The sequence below is a fragment of the Bubalus bubalis genome, chromosome 19 (genome assembly GCF_019923935.1).
Source record: "Bubalus bubalis isolate 160015118507 breed Murrah chromosome 19, NDDB_SH_1, whole genome shotgun sequence".
Lineage (NCBI taxonomy): Eukaryota > Metazoa > Chordata > Mammalia > Artiodactyla > Bovidae > Bubalus > Bubalus bubalis.
In genome coordinates this window covers 18,373,378-18,397,972 of record NC_059175.1, presented here as the reverse complement: position 1 = coordinate 18,397,972, position 24,595 = coordinate 18,373,378, and the positions used below count along the sequence as shown (strand labels likewise).

General features: G+C 37.4%; 1 protein-coding gene across 1 annotated transcript in view; it reads right to left on the bottom strand.

The window, feature by feature from the left end:
• DEPDC1B (DEP domain containing 1B) overlaps window positions 1-24,595 on the bottom strand; it is a 94,827-nt gene that overhangs the window by 29,671 nt on the left and 40,561 nt on the right. Inside the window, exons 4-7 of the mRNA XM_006046965.4 lie at window positions 20,341-20,468; window positions 16,957-17,087; window positions 13,439-13,486; window positions 9,154-9,294 (exon numbers count right to left, since the gene is read on the bottom strand). Coding sequence (XP_006047027.3) covers window positions 9,154-9,294; window positions 13,439-13,486; window positions 16,957-17,087; window positions 20,341-20,468 — 448 coding nt within the window. The remainder of the gene's footprint in view (window positions 1-9,153; window positions 9,295-13,438; window positions 13,487-16,956; window positions 17,088-20,340; window positions 20,469-24,595) is intronic.

Below are 24,595 nucleotides of genomic sequence, written 5' to 3'. Positions count from 1 at the left end.
CCATTGAAACTGCTATAGAATTAGCTTCTACACAAAGCAGACTGATTACCTACGTTAAAGTATTTTGTCTAAGGGTATCCTATTTCAATCAAAGTAAGAAAAAAAGTTTAAGGAATGAGTCAGTCCTTCTGGGATTCAACCTACACAACTAGTTTGCATGTACTTAGATATGATAGGCTTTCCCAGATTCTAACAGGCTTGCTATATTAGATAATCTGTTATCCATATAAACAAATTATGGTCTTCCATAACTACATTGTACATTTTCACTATGTAAAGATCTAAAAAATACAGTTTTCAATGCAGGGTATCTGAAACATATTCACTTGAGAATGACTAATCAGGGGCAGTTGATATATTACCATTCATACACATTAGTCCATTATTGCTGACACCTAAGTATAATAAATTCTCCATTCTAACCATCCTTCTCCACCTCAAACTCTTTATAGATAATATTTTAGATGGTGGCTGACTCTGCCATCAATTTAGAAACAACCAGCTTCAATTCCTAGATGAGATCAAAATGAGCAACTGGGGTTAGGGACAGACAAGTGACATCACAAATATAACTGATTCAAATTGGATTTCATACATTTTTAAACACCTTCCATTTGATTTTCTAGAAGCCAGTTGCTCAAATGAGAATTTTTTCAGTCAGCTTCCACCAAGCTTCCAACTGACCCTGCCAATTTCATGGGTGTCAAAAATCAAAGAAGTTATATTGCAAGTCCAGGCTGCAGTGCAAGCCTCCTGTCATGTAGACTATACACAGAGCATATCCAGTGGTGACCCACGTGTCTCTGCTCAACCAGATTTGATGTCCTCAACCATCATAGTCATCTCCAGAAGAGACAGAACTCAAAATAAAAATAAATTTGAAAGGGTGTTAGCTGTGTTGTTAGGTTACAGAGAATAGTGGTTCAATATTACTTACAACAAGTTCAAATTTTCCATATGGGAAGAGGAGACAAAATAGCGGAGTGGAAGGACATGAGCTCATCTCTTCTTATGGAAACACCAAAATCACAACTAACTGCTGAGCAAACATCACCAATAAATGCTGGCACCTACCCAAAAAGATACCCTGCATCGAAAGACAAAGCCACAACAAGATGGCAGCAGGGACACGATAAGATCAAATCCCACACATCCTGGGTAAGCGACCCACAAACTGAAAAATACTATACCACAGAAGCTCCCCCACAGGAGTGAAAACTGTGAGGTCCATGTAAAGCTTCCCAGTCTGGGGATCTGGCAACAGAAGCATTTCTAAGAATCTGACTTTGAAGGCCAGTGGGGTTTGATCATCGAAATTCACAGGACTGAAGAGACAGAAACTCTACTCTTTGAGGGTGCACACAGGGTCTCCTGCTCATCAGGAACCAGGGGGAAAAAAGCGGTGACATCATAAGAGCCTGGGCCAGACTTACCTGCTAGAACTGAAGGTCTCCTGTGGAGGCAGGGGGCAGCTGCAGCTCACTGCACGGACAAGGACACTGGTGGCGGTAGTTCTAGGGAGTACTCATTGGTCTAAGCCCTCTTGGAGGCCACCATTTTCTCACCAAGACTTCATCCCACTCAACTGCACCCAGGCTCCAATGCTGGCACACCTCAGGCCAAACCACCAAGGTGGAAATACAGCCACACTCATCAGCAGATAGGCTATTTAGTCTTCCTGAACACACAACTTCCAGATACACACACCCTCTGACATGGCTCTGACCCTAAGAGGGACAAGACTCACCCATCAGTAGGCAAAACCACCAGGAAGCCTGAACAAGCCTCTCAGACAGCCTCATCCACTAGGCACCAGATAGCAGAAGCAAGAAAATCTACAGCTCTGCAGCTTGTGGAATAGAAACCATAATCACAGAAAGTTAGACAAAATAAGACAGCAGAAAATATGTCCTAGATGAAGGAACAAGATAAAAACCCACAAGAACAACTACATGAAGTGGAGCTAGGCAATCTACCTAAAAAAAGAACTCAGAGTACTGACAGTAAAGATGATCGAAGAGCTCAGAAAAAGAATGGACGCACTGATTGAAAAGATACAAGAGGTGTTTAACAAAGAGATAGAGAATAAACAAAGATGAACAATACAATAACTGAAATGAAAATACACACAAAGGAATCAATAGCAGAATAACTGAGGGAAAGGAACAAATAAGTGAACTGAAAGACAGAATGGTAGAAATCACTGCCATGGAATAGAATAAAAGAAAAAAAAAAGACTGAAAAGAAATGAGGGCAGTCTAAGAGACCTCTGGGACAGCAATTAAATGTACCAACATTTGTATTTATAGGGGTCCCAGAAGCAGAAAAGAGAGAGAAAGGACCTGAGAAAATATTTGAAGAGATAATAGCTGAAAATTTCCCAACATGGGAAAGGAAACAGTCACCCAAGTCCACAAAACAAAGTACCAGGCAAGATAAACCCAAGAAGGATCACACTGAGACATACAGTAGTCAAATTGACAAAAACTAAATACAAAGAAAAAATATTAAAAACAAAAATGGAAAAACAAATAATATACAAGGGAATTCCCAAGGTTATCAGCTGATATCTCAGGAGAAACTCTGCAGGCCAGAAAGAACTGGAACAATACATGTAAAGTGATGAAAGGGAAGATCCTACAATCGAGAATACTCTAGCCAGCAAGGCTCTCATTCAGATTCCATGGAGAAACCAAAAGTTTTACAGACAAGCAAAAGCTAAGAGAATTCAGCACCACCAAACCAGCTTTGCAATATTTGCTATAGGAACTTCCCCAGGCAGAAAAGACCACAACTAGAAACAAGAAAATTACAAATGAAAAAGCTCACCAGTAAAGGCAAACACAGTAAAGGTTGGAAATCATCTACACACAAATATGATCTCAAAACCAGCAACTGTGAGAAGAGAAACTAATGCAGAATACTGTAAACACATTTGGAATTAAAAGACCAGCAACTTAAAACAATCTTGTTTATATACAGATTGCTATATCAAAACCTCCTAGTAACTGCAAACTGAAAATCTATAATAGACACACAACCAAAACACAATACTAAAGTTAGTCCACAAATCACAAGAGGACAAAGAGGAAGGGAAGAAAAAACACCTACAAAAACAAATCCAATTACAAAAAAAAAAAAGCCCAAACAATTAACAAAATGGCAATAAGACCATACATACCCATAGTTACCTTAAGCATAAATAGATTAAATGCTCCAACTAAAAGACACAGATTGACTGAATGGATATAAAAACAAGACCTGTATATAAGATGTTTATAAGAGACCCACTTCAGATGTAGGAGCATACACAGACTGAAAATGAGGGTATGGAAAAAGGTTGTCTATGAAAATGAAAATCAAAAGAAAGTTGGAGTAGCAATACTCATACCAGACAAAACCAATTAATAGAGACACTACATAATGATCAAGGGATCAATCCAAGAAGATGATATAACAATTGTAAATATATGTATATGTACCCAGCTCCAATAGGAGCATCTCAATATATGAAGCAAATTTAACAGCCACAAAAGGAGAAATGACAGTAACACAATAATAGTGGAGGACTTTAACACCCTTCTTGGATCAATGGACAGATAATCCAGATAGAAAATCAATAAGGAAATACAGGCCTTAAGTGACACATTAGACAAGATGATTTAATTGCTATTTATAGAGTATTCCATTCAAAAGCAGAACACACATTCTTCTCATGTGCACACAGAACATTCTCCAGGGTGGACCACATGCTGGCCACAAAGCAAGCCTCAGTAAATTTAAGAAAAGTGAAATTATATCAAGCATCTTTTCTGACCACAATGCTATGAAATCAGAAATATACTACAAATTAAAAAACTGTAAAAAAAAAAAAAAAACACACAAACAAATGGAGGCTAAACAATATGCTACTTAAAAACCAATGAGTCACTGAAGAAATCAAAGAGGAAATTGAAAAATTACCTAGAGACAAACGAAAACAAAACACAACAATCCAAAATCCATGGAACACAGCAAAAGCAGTTCTAATCTGTGTGACCCTATGGACTGCAGCCTCCCAAGTTCCTCTGTCCATAGGATTTTCCAGGCAAGAACACTGGAGTGCGTTGCCTTTTCTTCCTTTAGGGGATCAAATTCACATCTCTTACATTTCCTGCATTGGCAGGCAGGTTCTTTACCACTAGCACCACCTGGGAAGCCCCTCTAAGATCTAAGGGTATAGCAATACAATTTTACCTCAGGAAACAAGAAAAATCTCAAATAAACAATCTAACCTTAAACCTCAAGCAAGAAGAGAAAGAAGAACAAACACCCAAAGTTAGTAGAAGGAAAGAAATCATAAATATTAGAACAAAAATGAGAGAAATACAGACAATAGAAAAGATCAATGAAACTAAAAGCTGGTTCTTTGAAAAGATTAAAAAAAAACAAAACCTTTAGACAGATTCATCAAGAAAAAGAAAAGGCTCAAATCAATAAAACTAGAAATGAAAAAGAAGTTACAATGAACACCACAGAAATAAGCACCACAAGCAACTATATGCCAATAAAGTGGAAAATTTAGAGAAATGGACAAATTTTTGGAAAGATACAATTTCCAAAGATTGAACCAGTTAGAAAATATGAACTGACCAATCACAAGTACTGAAACTGAAACTGATTTGAAGACTCCCAACAAACAATTCTATCAGACATTTAAAGACGAGTTAAGATCTATCCTGAAACTATTCCAAAACACTGCTGAGGAAGGAACACCCCCAAAATCATTCTATGAGGCCACCAGCACCCTGATACCAAAACCAGACAAAGATGTCACAAAAAAGAAAATTACAGGCCAATATCACTGCTGAATACAGATGCAAAAATCCTCAACAAAATCCTAGCAGACCGAAAGGAACAATGCACTAAAAGGATCAAATACCATAATCAAGTGGGATTTATCCCAGTGATACAAGGATTTTTCCATATTCACAAATCAGTGCTGTACACCATATCAACAAACTGAAGAATAAAAACCATATCATCTCAGTAGATGCAGAAAAAGCTTTTGACAAAATTCAACATCCATTTATGATAAAAAAACAAAAAACAAAAACCTCTCCAGAAAGTGGGCACAGAGGGAACATTGTTGTTTTCAGTCACCCAGTCAAGTCTGACTCTCTGCGACCCCTATGGACTGTTCCCATAGAGGGAACATACCTCAACATAATAAAAGCCATATATGACAAACATCATACTCAACAGTGAAAAGCTGAAAGCATTTCCTCTAAGATCAGGTATAAGACAAGGATGTCCACTCTTGCCACTTTTTTCAACACAGTTTTAGAAGTCCTAGCAACAGCAATCAGAGAAGAAATAAAAGAAATCCAAATTAGGAAAGAAATAAAGCTGTCAGTGTTTCCAGATGACATGATACTATACATAGAAAATCCTAAAGATGCTACTAGAAAACTACTAGTGCTCATCAATGAACTCGGTAAAGTTGCAGGATACAAAATTAATACACAAAAATCTGTTGTATTTCCATATGCTAACAATGAACGATCAAAAAGAGAAACAGACAATCCCAGTTACCACTGCAATGAAAAGAAGAAAATACCTAGGAATAAACCTATCTAAGGAGGCAAAAGACCTGTACTCTAAAAATGGTAAGGTGCTCATAAAGAAATTGAAGATAACAAAAAATAGAAAGATATACCTTGTTCATGGATTAGAAGAATCAGTACTGTCAAAATGACTATATTACCCAAGGCAATATACAAATTCAGGGCAATTTCTATAAAATGGCATTTTTCACAAAACTAGAAAAAACTTTAAATCTGTATGGAAACACAAATAGCCAAAGCAATTTTGAGAAAAAAGAATGGAGCTTCAGGAATCAGGTTCCCTGAATTCTGCTTATACTACAAAGCTATGCTATGCTATGCTATGCTAAGTCACTTCAGTCGTGTCCGACTCTGTGTGACCCCATAGACGGTAGCCCACCAGGCTCCCCCATCCCTGGGATTTTCCAGGCAAAAGTACTGGAGTGGGGTGCCATTGCCTTCTCCGATACTACAAAGCTACTATCATCAAAACAGTAGAGAACTGGCACAAAAACAGAAATAAATCAATAGAAAAGGAAAGAAAGCCCAGAAATAAACTACACACCTATGGTCAATTAATCTACAACAGAAAAAGGAAAAGCCATGCAGTGGAGAAATGACAGTCCCTTCAATAAATGGTGCTGAGAAAATTCGACAGCCACATGTAAAAAAACGAAATTAGAACACTGTTTGACACCATGCACAAAAATAAACTCAAAATGAATTAAAGACCTAAATGTAAGTAAGGACACTATAAAACTCTTAGAGTAAAATATAGGCAAAACACTCTGACATAAATTGAACAATATCTTTTTCAAGCCATCTCCTAGAGTAATGGCAATAAAAACAAACAAATGGGAAGTGATTAAACTCAAAAGCTTTTGTAAAGCAAAAGAACAGGGGCAAGGGAAGGGACATATGTACACCTATGGCTGATTCATGTTGACGTCTGACAGAAAACAAAATTCTGTAAAGCAATTATCCTTCAATTAAAAATAAATTTAAAAAAAAGAATGGGGGCTTCCCAGGTAAAGAAGTCCCCTCCCAATGCAGGAGATGTAAGAGATGCAGGTTCGATTCCTGAGTTGGGAAGATCCACTGTAGGAGGGCATGGCAACCCACTCCGGTATTCTTGGCTGGAGAATCCTCGCCTGGCAGGCTATGGTCCACAGGGTCGCAAAGAGTTGGACACGAATGAAGTAACTTAGCACACACGCACAGCGAAGGAAACCATAAAGAAAACAAAAAGCCCACAGATGGGAGAAAATATCTGCAAACGCTGTGACCAAAGGGATTAATCTCCAAAATTTATAAACAGTTCATGTGGCTAAATATAAAAAAAACAAACAATCCAATCAAAAAATGGGCAGAAGTCTTGACATTTCTCCAAGAATACAGATGGCCAAGAGGCATATGAAAAGATAATCAACATCAATAATTATTAAAGAAATGCAGATCAAAACTACAATAAGATATCACCTCACACCAGTCAGAATGGCCATTATCAAAAAAAAATCTACCAACAATAAATATTGGAGAGGGCCTGGAGAAAACGGAACCCTCCTACACTGTTGGTGGGAATGTAAATGATACATCCACTATGGAGACAAGTATCCCACTTCTGGGCATATATCCAGAGAAAAACATGGTTTGAAAGGATAAATGCACCCCAATGTTCACCGTAGCACTGTTTACAATAGCCAAGACATGAAAGCAACCTAAATGTCCATCAACAGATGAATGGGAAAAGAAGTTGTGGTACATATATAAATGGACCTACTCAGTCATTAAAAGGAATGAAATGTCATTTGCAGCAACATGGATGGACCTAGAGATTATCATACTGAGTGAAGTAAGACAGAGAAGGGGAGATAACATGCTATCGCTTATATTGGAAATTTTAAAAAAATGATACAAACGAACTTATTTACAAAACAGAAACAACTCACAGACTTAGAGAACAAACTTATGGTTACCAGAGGATGGGCAGGAGGGAGGGGAAGACTGTGAATCTGGAACTAATATGTACATACTCCTATATTTAAATAGATAACCAACAGGGACCTACTGTACAGCACAGGGAACTCTGCTCAATACTCTGGAATAGCCTAAATGGGTAAAAAACAATGGATACAGTTATGTTTATGCATAACTGAATTACTTTGCCATACATCTGAAACTAACAACATTGTTAATCAAATATACTCCAACATAAAATAAATGTTTTAAATACAATTTTTTTTTAATTCCAAGTTCTTCTGTTTCAAAATCAGATCATTTTACCATAAAAAATTATGAAAATGGAAAATGACAAGAAAATCTAAAAATTGGTTTTTAATCTTGTCTTTGGAATTATTTTACCAGTGGCATAAAGGCACTAAGTTGCTATGAAGAGAATCTACTCAATTAGCCCTTATGCATATTAAACAACAGCTAGTACTCATCATTAGGCATGATATTCACAAGTACACAAGCCTCCAATACTCCCTAGTGGAAAACAAAATATCAAGAAGACCCAGTGGTCTCAAAACACAGTAACAGGCCTAAACCCTTCATCTGTTCTTAATATTGGGGCTTTCAGTTCTTAATATTGATCTCTCTGAAACAAACTCCCTCTTAGATACATGATTTAAAATTGTTCCATGTTGTTTATTATCAGAAATCCTATGAAATCTTAAAATTTAAAGTATTGTGCTAAGAGACTATATATATTATTCACATATTGCTGATACTTTGTTAGGATACTATGGCAGCATATATACTTTCTAAGAAGAAAATAGGACAGGAGAAAGGGAAGAGAAGGGGAAGCAAGAATGAGATCAAGAATGGGAATGTGAAGATTGCTAAACTCCACGACACTCAAAACCAAAAGGACATTAATTTCTACAAATTTACATAAAAGAATATGATACCCACACAGTGATTTGGTCATTAAAGCAAACATTTGTTTACAAGAAAACAATAATACTTATTCAACAATCATGACAGGAACAAAAAAAACTGATTTCCAAGGAGAAAGAAACAATATCAGAAAGACCTACACCAATAATATTGATTTTTCCCTCTTTTACCATGTTTCTTTGACAGTGTACAACATTCTGAAATATCAATATACGTAAGAAATCGCAATAAGTTTTAGAGAATAATAGTTACTATATTTATTTTACATGTCACAAATAACAAATAATCCTACAAGAAGATTTCTAAATGATTATCTCTCATGGTTGGCTACTCATAAAGTCATATCCAGAGTAGTCATGAACAGTAAATGTCAAATTTACATTCTTCTCTATCAATATATGTATTTTTTTTTTGGTGTAAAAATGACATGAACATATTATTCTTTCCTGAGAAATAAAAACTACTGGTCCGTGTTTAGGTTTATTAATAGAGCTTAACTATTTTCTTTTCTTTCTGCATAGAGCAAGACTCCAACTAGGCAAGCAGCTTATTTGTTTTTATTTCAAAAATACTATGGAAATTGGGCGAACAGAAGTCTCAAGATAAATAAAAATGAAATGTTTGCGTATCGATAATGAAGATATGTGTTCACTATATTCCAACTTACCTAATACACTGACAAAGGCATCAAAAAGGTGAAAAGTAAGTAGAGGCTCTTTCAAGTGACCATAGTAATCAGCTATAGTTTTAAAGACATCTTTTTCAAATCCTAAATACATAGGCTGCTTCAAATCTGAACAATTAGGCCCTGTTAAAGAAAAGAAAGAAAAACATTAGTAAGGCAATCACCTGCTAGTATTGATATTAGTCTCTGTGCATATATGTGGTATATACAGATACACAAAATCAGAAAAGTTTTCAAGGGTAAAATCGATATCATATATTTTACTTATATAAATACGCTTTATGTCTAAATTAAAATCTATTATAAAACAATGAGGAAAACACTGGCTCACTTCCATTGTCAAAAAAAACCCCGACTCTTTTGTGACCTTCTGAAAGGTATTTTTATTAAATGCAGACAGTGATAATTTTCTTTGAAATATAGAATATTTGCCTAGTCTAATATGGTAACTACCTCACATATGTAACAGATAATCTATAAAGCAATTTTTAAAGCTTTTAATTATTTTAGCATTACTATATTATAAAGTTCTAGAATCAGAGTTGAGTGAAATAAACAATTTCTGCCTCTAAACAATTTGACTCATAAGAATGTATACTCTTTTTCCTGAAGATATTCTGAAAAGGAGATTTTACATTGTGTCTTAAATTCATTCTGATTATAAAATTCTCCCTTTGATCACCATCAAAAGATAATGTGTATTAAAAAAAAATTTTTTTTAATGTTAAAGCTGCTCAAACAGAGACCATAGAAGACTAGATAAAGTGGCCTCTAAGTTCCTATTCAATTTTTTGATCTAAGAGTCTAGGTTTTATTTACCCAATGCTTTTAAGTGAATAGTGGCATTTAATGAATTCTTATTAAACAAAATTATAATAGAAAATAATACCAAAGCAGAATCAAATTGATGTTTTCTGTTAAAAAGTTTAAAAATAAAAGATAATTTATCAAGCAGAACCATATTACAAAGTAACTCTAAGAAACTTGGAACAACCAAGAAACCAAGAAGCTTGGGATAAGTGAAGCAAAGATCCCCTTGTATCAGGGACCAAAGAGGAACAAGAAATGCTTAGCTCTCTACGGTGAAAGTGAAATTGTTGGTCGCTCAGTCGTGTCTGACTCTTCGTGACCCCATGGACCATAGTCTGCCAGGCTCCTCTGTCCATGGAATTCTCCAGGCAAGAATACTGGAGTGGGTTGCCATTCCTTTCTCCAGGGGATCTTCTTTACCCAGGGATCGAACCCAGGTCTCCTGCACTGCAGGCAGATTTTTACCATCTGAGCCATCAGAGAAGCCCCAAGCTCTCTACTGAGCTGGCAGCAAAGACCCACAACAATCCATATACAGATGGAAGGATTTACATCTCCAAGTAGAGAGAGCAACTAACTGGATCTGCCCATGCCTGAGGGAAACGGCAAGTGGTCCACTGCCATTGTGGCTGGCCAACATTGTCTATTTCCATCACAGCATGGAAGAAAGTGATGTTGACTGCACTGGTCAGTTCTGGGCCAGCAGAACACAAGACTAAAGAACTGTACTCGAACAGATTTCTACCCTCAGGACAGCAGAAGAAGCCAGTAAAAACTGAAAGGAAATTCTTCCTACAGAATCACTGTAACTAATGAGAAAGGATCAAACAGAAAAGAACAGTTAAGGATTCTGGGCCTTCACATCTCCAAGAAATTGAAACATTGAGAAAACCGCTTTTTGTCAGTCTCCTTAAAAAGTCTCTTACCTTTTAATGTTCTATATGCTGCTTATAAAAAATTTGGACTAAGATAATGAAAATTACTAGATGTGTGGTACCTCATTAACCTAGTGGCAAACACAGCCATTTTTACTTGCTTCCTCTTCTGAAATATCCCAAGCTTAGTCAGTTGAAATTGTGTGACATGTCTTAGCAAGCAATACACGTCACCTTGAACTATTTATTCCCTCTAAGGATATGTATGCAGTTCATTCTAAGCAGTTGTATCTCTTACAGAACACTTTATCATTCTTGACAAAAATACGCAAAAATAAGCCAAGAAAAAGTTTTCTTTCAAATGCCAATGCATGGCAAGCCCATGAGAGAAGCCTAAGTTCAAAGATCTTTTGTTTTTCTATCATGTTGAATTTCAGAATATATTTTTAAATCCAGTTTTTATAAATGTTATTCCTGAAAGACTTTGGAAAAGAACTGTTTACATCTACTTTTATTGAATTCTTGCAATCTACATGCATAAGGAAGAAAAACAGCTAACCTGGTTTTGTATTATTTATTTAACATCAGTCCCTCACCTATGGCCAACCGTGAAAGCACCCAGGTCTACAACAGATCACCCCCAAGGAAGAGATGAGCAGTAAACCTACAGAGTAAGAAGCACGAGGCCTCCAAAAGTCTCATATCTTTTCTGTTCCCTATTGGACAATAATGGAAACCCAGATTCAGTAAGGATAAGGATAAGCAACAGGCTATGACTCTGACAGATTCATAGTAAATTCAGGAGATGGGGAATGCAAATTTGGAAAAATCAATAATTTTATAAAATTATTCAAAAGGCTGACCCTGCTCTTTGGCCACCCTTTTTTTTTGACACACAAGCAAGCATCTTTATGGATGTGCCAACCATTTCTAAAGTACTACACTTGATACATGGAAGACAGGTCCCCATTTCCAAGAATTTCCACCTAACCTAACACTACCTCACACATGTGGAGAACAGGACTAAGTCAATCCTCATATCTTTTCTCTCCACTGGTAATCTCAGTTAGTCTGACCTTTCTGCAGAAGTTTCACGGATTATATATACATCTCTCTTGGGGGTAAATTTACATTCTTCATTACATTTTGATCACCACTGAGAATTCAACATCATAACCACACCTTAATATATATTTTACAACATATTATAGCTTAGATTTGTTATACTGGCTTCCTCTGTTCACTCCCAGTTGACCAACTTTCAAGATCCTTGGTTTTCCCAAGAGTCATACACGGGTCATTGAACCCATTCATAGCTTCTATTTTGTCTTTGCCAACTCTGGCCAAACATATAATTTAGATTAGTTTCTTTAAAATGATTAAGCAAGAATAAAAAGCATTCCTCCAGACTAAAACCACAGGACTCTACATCTCAGATGTTCTAAAACATGAACCAAAACCCAACGAAAATCTTAATAAACTCAGAGAACTTTGATCTTCACACACACTAACATTGCTATTCATTTTGAGGATGGTAGTATATCATTTTTATATCATCACTAAGATCACCCACAGTGAGTTAACAATTATTTTAGTTTCATTCTATAATCAAACAAAACTAATCAGTGAAATTAATAATTCAGAGCCTACTAATTTAATAATTTATACAGCAATCTCTATACCTGCTAGTCTTACTCAAAAGGGAGGAAAGAAAGTAACTCTCTGAGGTGATCTTTAAGACTCTAAAGACTCTATAGACCAAATATCACAATTACCAGTCAGCTAAGATAACTAGAATTCTTATTACAATCACTTGTTTGGCTTAAGCCATTAACCATTAGAATCCCTTCTTTGAGTTAAGACTTCTAAAAATTCCAGAGAAACAGTAGTGTTAGTGAAATACTCTAATAACTCATTTCTTCACAGTGCCCATGATATTCTATGAAGAAGACTTCATACACCTATGAAAAACTTCAGTGGGATCGTCTTGTCCAGGCCCCTCATCTGATAGCCAAATTACTTAAACAGTCTCTTGTTTCTCTATATATAGGTTCTTCTCCTTCCAAACTCTGCTGCACACTAATTAGATTTGTCTTTGAAAACATTTCTCTCCAACTTAAACCACTGCCCTATAAAAAGCCAGTGGGAAACAGAATCTGCTGAGTAATCTAATGATGTAAATATAAGGCATACTTAGGAACACATGCTTTAGGAATACACTGCTGACAAGCATTTATCTATTACAATATTGTTTTCAGTATTACTAATTATTCTTTTCTGTGATGAAGCATTCAAAACAAGCAGTGTGGATGCTATTTGCAGTGTGATTTTACGCGCAAGAAAAGAGAAGTACAAAAATCCCTTTTAAAATGCTCTATAACTCAGCCCTTCCACTAAGTCACAAATTTATCACTGAAAGCACAGGAATCCCCAGTTAACTGCCAGTCTCACAGGTGTCAAATCAATGTTCATGCCATTGAGCAAAAATATTCTGTAATTCAGGGCACTAATTTCTGTCAATTTCATAAAAATGGCAGAAGCTGGACATGACTGAAGAGATTAGCGGCAGCAGCAGTACTCACAATTTGCCAAACACTTCATAGCTGACAGTACCCAATGAGGAAGTTCTTCTGCAGAAAATAAAAAGATGTTTTATTCAATTACATATAACTCAAAGTATTATATACACACTTGGTATCATAAGAATGATACTTGTTTCAAGTAATATGAAACATATTGGCTGATCACAAATCACTTACTTATGTATCAGAACAGTGAAAAGATAAAAATTTTTCCTTAGCAGCAATGTTACAACTCATTCTTATATAAACCATACCTGTAAATTTCTCTAAAGACAAGATGTACTTGTACAGCTCTAGGGAAAAGAAATTTGATAGTTTGTTCCAAAGAAACAAATCAATTATCCTAAGAATTATACAGAAAGAAGAAAAACATAGAAAAAGCAAAAGTATGAGTCATCAAATGCATTTATGAAACAAGTTCACCAAATATCTTTCAAAAAACAAAAAGGTGAATTCTGTTATGTCCAATGTTCAATCACTTTAACAAGTTTCAATTTTCAAAATGTCTTAAGGCAAGAAAGTGCCACTGACGTATCAGTATAGGCTATCAGTATTAGGACAGCCTTAAAATAATAATGACTTCCCTGGTGGCTCAGACAGTGGAGCATCTGCCTACAATGTGGGAGACCCAGGTTCAAACCCTGAGTTGGGAAGATCCTCTGGAGAAGGAAATAGCAACCCACTCCAGTACTCTTGCCTGGAAAATCCCATAGACAGAGGAGCATGGTAGGCTCCTACAGTCCATGGGGTCACAAAGAGTCGGACACGACTGAGCAACTTCACTCACTCACCCCCAGCTGAACTTTTTGGTACAGGGTCTCTTCCCCTGGCCCTGCCACAGACATCTGATGGACCAGCACTCATGCTTCTACTGGACACCTTCTCCACTGTCTGTGAAACTGCAAAGACCCTGGTTGACTTGTGTTAGAGCTAATGAACCTGAGGCTTATGAAGTGCTCTCTTCTTTCTCAAGTATATACTTAATAAAACAAAACTGATCATCCAGCTGTGGCTGGAAGTATTCATGTCTGCTGTACTCAGGAGACTGCAGAAGGATTTTAGATGTATTTCAAAGGCAATAGCCCTCTCATTCCATGTAACTTAATTTTATACATTGATTAACCTGACAATTCAAGAAGTCGCAAAACTGTTTATTTCTGTTTCCTAACATTCTCCATTCCTAATACATGGGCTTTAAAGGAAAACTGTTTCAGGTTTCAAAGACACATTCAGCTCCTGTCAAGAAACATGACCTAGAAAAACCTCTTCCCTTCTCACTGCTCATACTCCTTCTAGGCCAGCTCTGCTTGCTGCCCAGGAGCCTCCAGTGCTTCATTTAATATTAATTTATAAAAACCCAAAAGTATTATACCATCTTCCCACAATCAAAGGTCATTCTAGCTCCAGCTAATTCCTAGAATCAAGAATTTGAAGCAAGTTCAATTCAGTTCAGTCACTCAGTCGTGTCCGACTCTTTGCAACCCCATGAAACGCAGCACGCCAGACCTCCCTGTCCATCACCAACTCCCGGAGTCCACCCAAACCCATGTCCATTGAGTCGGTGATGCCATCCAACCATCTCATCCTCTGTCATCCCCTTCTCCTCCTGCCCTCAATCTTTCACAGCATCAGGGTCTTTTCCAATGAGTCAGCTCTTCGCATCAGGTGGCTAAAGTATTGCAGTTTCAGCTTCAACATCAGTTCTTCCAATGAACACCCAGGACTGATCTCCTTTAGGACGGCCTGGTTGGATCTCCTCGCAGTCCAAGGGACTCTCAAGAGTCTTCTCCAATACCACAGTTCAAAATTGAGCATCAATTCTTCGGCACTCAGCTTTCTTTATAGTCCAACTCTCACATCCATACATGACTACTGGAAAAACCGTAGCCTTGACTAGTCGGACCTTTGTTGACAAAGTGATGTCTCTGCTTTTTAATATGCTGTCTAGGTTGGTCATAACTTTCCTTCCAAGGAGCGTCTTTTAATTTCATGGCTGCAATCACTATCTGCAGTGATTCTGGAACCCAGAAAAATAAAGTCAGCCACTGTTTCCACTATTTCCCCATCTATTTGCCATGAAGTAATGGGACGGGATGCCATGATCTTAGTTTTCTGAATGTTGAGCTTTAAGCCAACTTTTTCACTCTCCTCTTTCATTTTCATCAAGAGGCTCTTTAGTTCTTCTTCGCTTTCTGCCATAAGGGTGGTGTCATCTGCATATCTGAGGTTATTGATATTTCTCCCGGCAATCTTGATTCCAGCTTGTGTTTCCTCCAGCCCAGGGTTTCTCATGATGTACTCCGCATATAAGTTAAATAAGCAGGGTGACAATATACAGCCTTGACGTACTCCTTTTCCTATTTGAACCAGTCTGTTGTTCCATGTCCACTTCTAACTGTTGCTTCCTGACCTGCATATAGGTTTCTCAAGAGGCAGGTCAGGTGGTCTGGTATTCCCATCTCCTTCAGAATTTTCCACAGTTTATTGTGATCCATACAGTCAAAGGTTTTGGCATAGTCAATAAAGCAGAAATGGATGTTTTTCTGGAACTGTCTTGCTTTTTTGATGATCCAGCAGATGATGGCAATTTGATCTCTGGTTCCTCTGCCTCTTCTAAAACCAGCTTAAACATCTGGAAGTTCACAGTTCATGTATTGCTGAAGCCTGGCTTGGAGAATTTTAAGCCATTACTTTACTAGCATGTGAGATGAGTGCAATTGTGTGGTAGTTTGAGCATTCTTTGGCATTGCCTTTCTTTGGGATTGGAATGAAAACGGACCTTTTCCAGTCCTGTGGCCACTGGTGAGTCTTCCAAATGTGCTGGCATGTTGAGTGCAGCACTTTCACAGCATCCAATGTGGATCCATGTCTTATTTAGGGGAAGGAATTTTTAAATCAGTCTGGGGACTCTGGCTCACTACAGTTACAAGCACTTTATTTTTCTTAATCAAAAACCAGGACAGGGAGTTGCTAAATGTTTATTTTTCCCAATTTGTAAACTGGCTTGGAGTAAAAAGGTATAAAAAAAATTAAAGCACCTTCAACATCTAAAAAACTACCTTTGTTAAAAAAAAAAGGGGGGGGGGGATGATATAAACCAAGACTATCCCAGAAAATCTGACACAAAGACACCATAATGAAAAGGTCGATGAGAGCTCTGAAAATCAGGCCCCAGGCCCACCTAAAAGTTGACTCAAAGAATCTATTAGGCATTAAACTTACCCACTTCTCAGGGATTTTCTGGGGATGATAAAGAACCACTTTATACTACCACGTGGCTACCACTGAACTAGCCTCTAGATGGATATGGCTTAGACCTTCACTCCTGGGTATTCATCTTCCTACGATATTTTCTGAATACAAACAATTAGTATAAAGGTCTTTGGAAGTAAACTAAAGCTATACATAATAAGCGGGTAAACTTATGTAGAGTTTACGGAAAGGTCAAATAGAAGCAGATGGACCTGTACAGCCATATACTAGGTCAACTGAGAACAAAATGGCTTTTATGCACTTACTTGACTTGTCATCAAGGATAACAACTCCTTGCTTGCTCACACTGTATACATTATGGATGATGAACTTGGAGTTGACAAGTTTAATGTCTAAAACTTCTTCTAAGGAATCCAGGCCAAGGATTTTCTGTAAACTAAAAAGATAAACAATGATTATATTAATTACTTTTTAAAAATCATCTGCCCAAGACCCAGCACTATAGAAGACCTTTAAACTGGGCTGTTTTCATGTGTTTCACCTGATTTTTATGGGGCAAAAAGGCCAGACATTGAGTATATAAAACAAACTTAAAAGAGACCCTTTTGTCATTAATGTACTACTTCACTAATTTAAAAGCATAACACACTGAATGTCAAGAAAATTATTTTTTAACTTAAATATTATAATAACACAAACTAGCTTAACCAATGATAAGAAACTGCTACAAGTATATCTTTATAAAATTTCTTTTAAAAAACTTGCTATCACATTGTTAACTTTAGTTACCTACTGTATATCATACATCTAGAAGACCAAATTTTCCATTATATATTTCATTAAGCTTAAGATTTCAGTGTAACTAGAAAGTTTAAAAACTTTACAACACTAATTATTAGATAAATGCAAATCAAAACAAGTCACCACCTCACACACTAGTCAGAATGACCATCATCAAAAAGTCTACAAATAATAAATGCTATGGAGGGTGTGGAGAAAAGGAAACCTTCCTCTACTGTAAATGGGAATGTAAATTGGTGCAGTCACTATGGAAACAGGATGGAAGTTCCTTAAAAAACTGAAAATAGAGTTACCATATGATCCAGCAATCCACTCCTGGGCTTATATTCAGAATAGATGAAAACTCTAGTTCAAAAAGATATATGCACCCCAAGGTTCACTGCAGCAATATTTACAACAGCCAAGACATGGAAGTAACCTAAGTGTCCATTGACATAAGAATGGATAAAGATGCGGTACATATACACAAGGGAATATTACTCAGCCATAAGAAAGAATAAAATACAGACATTTGCAGCAACATGGATAGACCTATAGACTACCACACTAACAGAAGTGAGACAGAGAAAAATAATTACATGATATCCCTTACATGTGGAATCTAAAAAAATAATACAAATCAACTTATTTACAAAACAAAAATAGACTCACAGACATAGAAACAGACCTATGGTTACCAAAGGATAAAGGTAACTTCCAGAAAGTTAGAGATACCGAGGGAACATTTCATGCAAAGATGGGCTCAATAAAGGACAGAAATGGTATGGACCTAACAGTAGCAGAAGATATTAAGAAGAGGTGGCAAGAACACACAGAAGAACAGTACAAAAAAGATCTTTACAACCTAGATAATCACGATGGTGTGATCACTCACCTAGAGCCAGACATCCTGGAATGTAAAGTCGAGTGGGCCTTAGAAAGTATCACTACGAACAAAGCTAGTGGAGGTGATGGAATTCTAGTTGAGCTATTTCAAATCCTAAAAGATGATGCTGTGAAAGTGCTGCATTCAATATGTCAGCCAATTTGGAAAACTCCAGTCCTGGCCACAGGACTAGAAAAAGGTCAGTTTTCATTCTACTCCCAAAGAAAGGCAATGCCAAAGAATGCTCAAACTACCACACAATTGCACTCATCTCACATGCTAGTAATGCTTAAAATTCTCCAAGCCAGGCTTCAGCAATACATGAACTGTGAACTTCCAGATGTTCAAGCTGGTTTTAGAAAAGGCAGAGGAACCAGAGATCAAATTGCCAACATCTGCTGGATCATCAAAAAAGCAAGACCATTCCAGAAAAACATCTATTTCTGCTTTATTGACTATGCCAAAACCTTTGACTGTGTGGATCACAATAAACTGTGGAAAATTCTGAAGGAGATGGGAATACCAGACCACCTGACCTGCCTCTTGAGAAACCTATATGCAGGTCAGGAAGCAACAGTTAGAACTGGATATGGAACAACAGACTAGTTCCAAATAGGAGTACATCAAGGCCGTATATTGTCACCCTGCTTATTTAACTTATATGCGGAGTACATCATGAGAAACCCTGGGCTGGAGGAAACACAAGCTGGAATCAAAATTGCTGGGAGAAATATCAATAACCTCAGACATGCAGGTGACACCACCCTCATGGCAGAAAGTGAAGAACTAAAGAGCCTCTTAATGAAAGTGAAAAAGGAGAGTGAAAAAGTTGGCTTAAAGCTCAACATTCAGAAAACTAAAATCATGGCATCCGGTCCCATCACTTCATGGCAAATAGATGGGGAAATAGTGGAAACAGTGGCTGACTTTATTTTTCTGGGCTCCAAAATCACTGCAGATGGTGATTGCAGCCATGAAATTAAAAGACGCTTACTCCTTGGAAGGAAAGTTATGACCAACATAGATAGCATATTAAAAAGCAAAACCTTGCCAACAAAGGTCTGTCTAGTCAAAGCTATGATTTTTCCAGTAGTCATGTATGGATGTGAAAGTTGGACTATGAAGAAAGCTGAGCGCCAAAGAATTGATGCTTTTGAACTGTGGTATTGGAAAAGACTCTTGAGAGTCCCTTGGACTGCAAGGAGATCCAACCAGTCCATCCTAAAGGAGATCAGTCTTGGGTATTCATTGGAAGGACTGATGCTGAAGCTGAAACTGCAATATTTTGGCCACCTCGTGCGAAGAATTGACTCATTGGAAAAGACCCTGGTGCTGGGAAAGATTGAGGGCAGGAGGAGAAGGGGACGACAGAGGATGAGATGGTTGGATGGCATCACCAACTCAAAGAACATGGGTTTGGGAAGACTCTGGCAGTTGATGATGGACAGGGAGGCCTGGCGTGCTGCGATTCATGGGGTCGCAGAGTTGGACACAACTGAGTGACTGAACTGCACTGAAAGGATAAACGCCAGGAGGAGGGATAAATTAGGAGTATGGGATTAACAGACATATACCACTATATACAATATAGATAAACAACAAGGATTTACTGTAAAACACAGTATATTGAACTATATTCAATATCTTGTACTAACCTATAATGGAAAAGAATCTGAAGTTATACACCTGAAACTAACACAATATTATAAATCAACTACAGTTAAATTTTTAAAAATAAAAATATTTAACCAGTAGATATTTTTGGTCCTGTGGGCAAAAGAAAAAAAAAAAAAAGAACTTTTAAAGTTCTATTTTTAATTAGTATATAAATGATAATAGAAAATTCCCTGAATTCAGTTAAGGTCTGCTTGCTAAGCAGGATAGGTACAAATAACGCACTCAAAAGTTGAGATTTTTATACACAGTTTCAGAAAATTAAGTATGCAGAGAGTAGCAGAGAAGCAAAACAGAAAAAAAAAAAAAAAAACAATATAAAGTTCTCATTAATATCACATGCACGTACTATGATAATGTCATCGACTTCCAGATCTCTTCTACATTGGCCTCTGTCAGCTGTCTGCGGTGGACAAGACGGCAAGCCGGCACCTCTCCAATAGCAATACTGTGACGCTTGTACCACATCTCAGGATTCTAATTGGGGGTGAGGTAGTGGAGAAAGACAGAAAGAGAGAACAAACATTTCAGTAGACAGTGGTATGATCTTATAAAAACGTCTTTGATTTGGTTCTTTTTAAACTTGATGTAAATAATCATTTTAAATATAAACTAACTTTCTTTGCATGGACTACAGAGTAATAAAGCATAACTCGTAAAAATCAGATCAGATCATAAATGAATAGTAAAGAATTGCCAAAGGCAATGGCACCCCACTCCAGTATTCTTGCCTGGAAAATCCCATGGACAGAGGAGCCTGATAGGCTGCAGTCCATGGGGTCGCTAAGAGTCGGGCATGACTGAGTGACTTTACTTTCACTTTTCACTTTCCTGCATTGGAGAAGGAAATGGCAACCCATTCCAGTGTTCTTGCCTGGAGAATCCCTGGGACAGAGGAGCCTGGTGGGCTGCCGTCTATGGGGTCGCACAGAGTCGGACACGACTGAAGCAACTTAGCAGCAGCAGCAGCCAAAGAACTATAGCAATAATCATGACATTAGCTATTTTCTCCTGTGGGAGTGCCAACTAATCAGTGAAGTAGCAGTGATAAAATTTCATTAATTCAAAATTAACTTGAGGAATATCAATCCAAATTCACACACTATTCAAATTAAGTGACTGCTTACAATAACATTAAAATCTATTACTTTCAAAAACTCTTTTAAAAAAAAAAGATAAGATCAAGTAAATACAATGTTAGATAGCAGTCCTGAGATCTTAGACATCTGAAGAAGGCAGGAAAAACAAGAGCTCTACAAGGACATCTGGATATGACCAGGAAGAAAATTAAAGTCCAAAGAGGTTAAGTAATTTGCTCAAACTCACACTGCTTTAACACTTCAATATTCTTAGCATCTCCCTTCTCACATTTAGGCTACTAGACAGAAGTCTTAAAACTCCCTTTTGGTAATCACAGAGAGGAACTTATGAACTTTTAAAGGCAAAACACATAAGAAGTCATCTACAAAGTGCTTTTTTTTATAAAAGGTTGGAAAGTTGTTCTTTGATATGGTTTTGGGGTTTGTTTTTGAGAAGTACTAAACTGCAAAAGAAACTTGAAGATCATGTGGATTTGTACTTTTTTTAAAACTATCTAAATTAGGTGTTCTGTTTTGAAGGCAGGAGTGTCAGTTGTTGCATTTGCCTAGCAAATTCACTTCCAAAAGTTATCTTAAACAAATATTCAATTATTTATCTGTAAAGATACTGCTAATTAAATTGTTTACACATAGAACGAAAAAGTTGAAAACATGTTATAATACATATCTAACCATGAAGGACTGGATAAATAAACTATAGTACTTTACAGACAAGATGCAGATATTAAAAATGATGAATGTCTAATAACATTAAAAAATTGACACAATACACTGTTCTAAGTGAAGAATATGGGCAACCAAAACAGCACAGCATGATCTCATTACAGTGTTAAAACATGCATAGCAGTGGGAGCTCAACATGTCTATGTGCCACCCCAGACAGATAGATATCCTTGCTGGGCAGGACAGGTGTGCCCCCGCAGCAGGGCATGGTGCCCCACAGCCTGCACCAGGGGGTCATGTCCCCCCCACCCCCACAAAGCCTCATAACCAAGCAGAATTTCATGCTGATGAAGCAGCAGGCCATGGGGGGTAAGGTCTACAGCCAGCCCCTAGACATGCGCTCCCCACAGGGCTCCCTCCTGGGCCTCCCGCCCCAGCAAAACCTCATGATTTTCCACCACCTGCGGCAGCGCAGTGTGTCTCTGGACAACCAGATGGGCTACATCCCAGAGCCGGGTGGCATGGTCAACCTGCCCTTCTAGCAGGCCCCGTGAGGGGCTGGACCTGGGGCCATATTGCAAATATGACAACCTTTAAAAAAATGCATAGGGAAAAAATAAAAGAGTTAATATTCATTCTCTCTGGATGACATTATGAGTAATTTTTTTCTTTTGTCTCTATCTATGAACAACTCTATTAATAACAGCAATAACAATTAACAGTTTTCCAAAGTCTGTGTGCCAGACACTCTTGTAAACACACTATAGATATGACGTCATTTGAGTCTTATAACCATCTTACCCCAGGGGGTGTTATCATCCCACTTTCACCAAAAAGAAAACTTAGACACAGACACAGCAAATGAAACAGAGAAACAAGCTTTCATAGCTAATAAACGAAAAACCAAGATTCAAACCCAGCAGTCTGCTTCCAGAGCTCTCTCTCTACCTGCTGCCTGTCAGTAAACACAAGAAACTGTTTTATTTGCTGCACCTCATTTTATTTTATGTAATGGCTGGGCAGGAGAGAGGACAGGACAGAACAAAAACAAACCAATAGGAAAAGTGGAGGCAGAGATAGAAAGAGGGAAAGTAAGATAAAAAAAAAAAAAGGAAGACGAACTCAAGTCCTTTAAGAAAGATGGACTGTTTCTCTGTTGACCACTAACATCATCAATCTAACGACGGCATTGAGGCCCAACCGAGAAAACAGATCCTGCTCTGCCATTTTTCCTCTGGACACTTCACAAGAAGCAGAGTCCAAGCATTAGAGGAACTGGAACAAGTGAGGAGCTCAAACCTCCACCACTTAATTTAAGGTTAAGGCAAGAAAAGACAAGAGCAAGGTTATCAGAAATATACAGATAATCAGGGACATGACAAGCTATGGGGGGGATGGGTGATGAATCAGAGTCACTGGCAGATGACTTCAGGGTTGCTGAAAATGAGAAACTGAAAATGGACGAGAGAAGAGAGAAGACACTGTCTTCTTCATCGGCGCATGAAAGTGACTAATGCGCAGCTGGTCTTCCTAGAGGTTCACAGAACCAAAAGAGCAGAAAAGGGAAGTTACTATATTGATGACATATATACACATTAGTTTAATATGAGGTTCTCCCTGTTTTATATAAACACCACTAGATGATCTTACAATGAAAAAACATCTGCTGAATAACCACTCTACTGATTGGGGTCATATTAGGTGTTTAAATACAAATGTTTTTTAAAAAACAAACCTGATTTCATGGAGCTTATATTTTAATTTTCTCAAGCACAGAAACTATCAGCTAGAGCTTTATTAACTTCTCCTCATTAGTAATGAATTAAATAATCCTCAAATACACTTTGTGCTCACTCTTTCAGAGCAGTCCCTCCTAATCACCTATCACTGTATGAGCTCTTCTGGAGGAAAAACTATATCACATTCAACTGCATCTGCAGAACCTGGCACAGTGCATGGCACACAGCAAACACTCAATAAATGTTCACTGAATGAATAAATTAATGACTTTCAAATATGACCTTTCATCTAACTTCCAAGGCCATTACCTCCCTCTGCCTGTTAGACATTTCCGTATAATATCACCTACCTTTATCATCAAACATAATTAAAACTACATTCATCACTGTCCCTGACAAATCTGCAAGTCCATAGGGAGTCCCCATTTCTGTCACTGGTCTCACTTCTGAATTATTTCTGATAAAGGCTAAGCTGCTTAATTATTCTTTCCAAACTGAGATACAGTATAACCACATTTAATCTCATTGCCTAAAAATGTTTACAACACACCTCTGCAAATGTAGGAACTGGACACCTAGTCCTATAAGACTAAATTAACTTAAAACATGGTTGTTAGTACAATTCTTAAAAAAAAATTGCCTATAGAAGTTTTTGTCTATATTTTATTTTTTAGCATTATCTCAATCTTAGTAGTTTTCTATTGGGGATATTTCAAGAGAAAAGTACGCCCCCAAAAAGGCAGTTTATTCTACAATGTGCTTAGGTTTCTCCAAACTATACCTTTGTTCATATTATCAGAGCTCGCTCCACAATTCTCCATGTCTCAACCTTCACACTTTCAACTGGTAATAATTATAACAAAGCTCAGGAAGAGGAGACAAAAAAGGAATTGAGGAAATTACGGAATAGAAAAGAAAAGGAAATTATAAGGGAGTTTTATGAGAAACCTGCTCAGTCTAAATGTATGAAAACGGCTACCACCTATTCGGTCAAAGTGTCAATGGGCAAGAGTGAAAAAACGCAAAAGCCAATCTTCTTGTGCTACCGGTCTCTCAGCTATTGACAGCTACTGTTTTAAAGTCCTTTCACACCACTATTTCC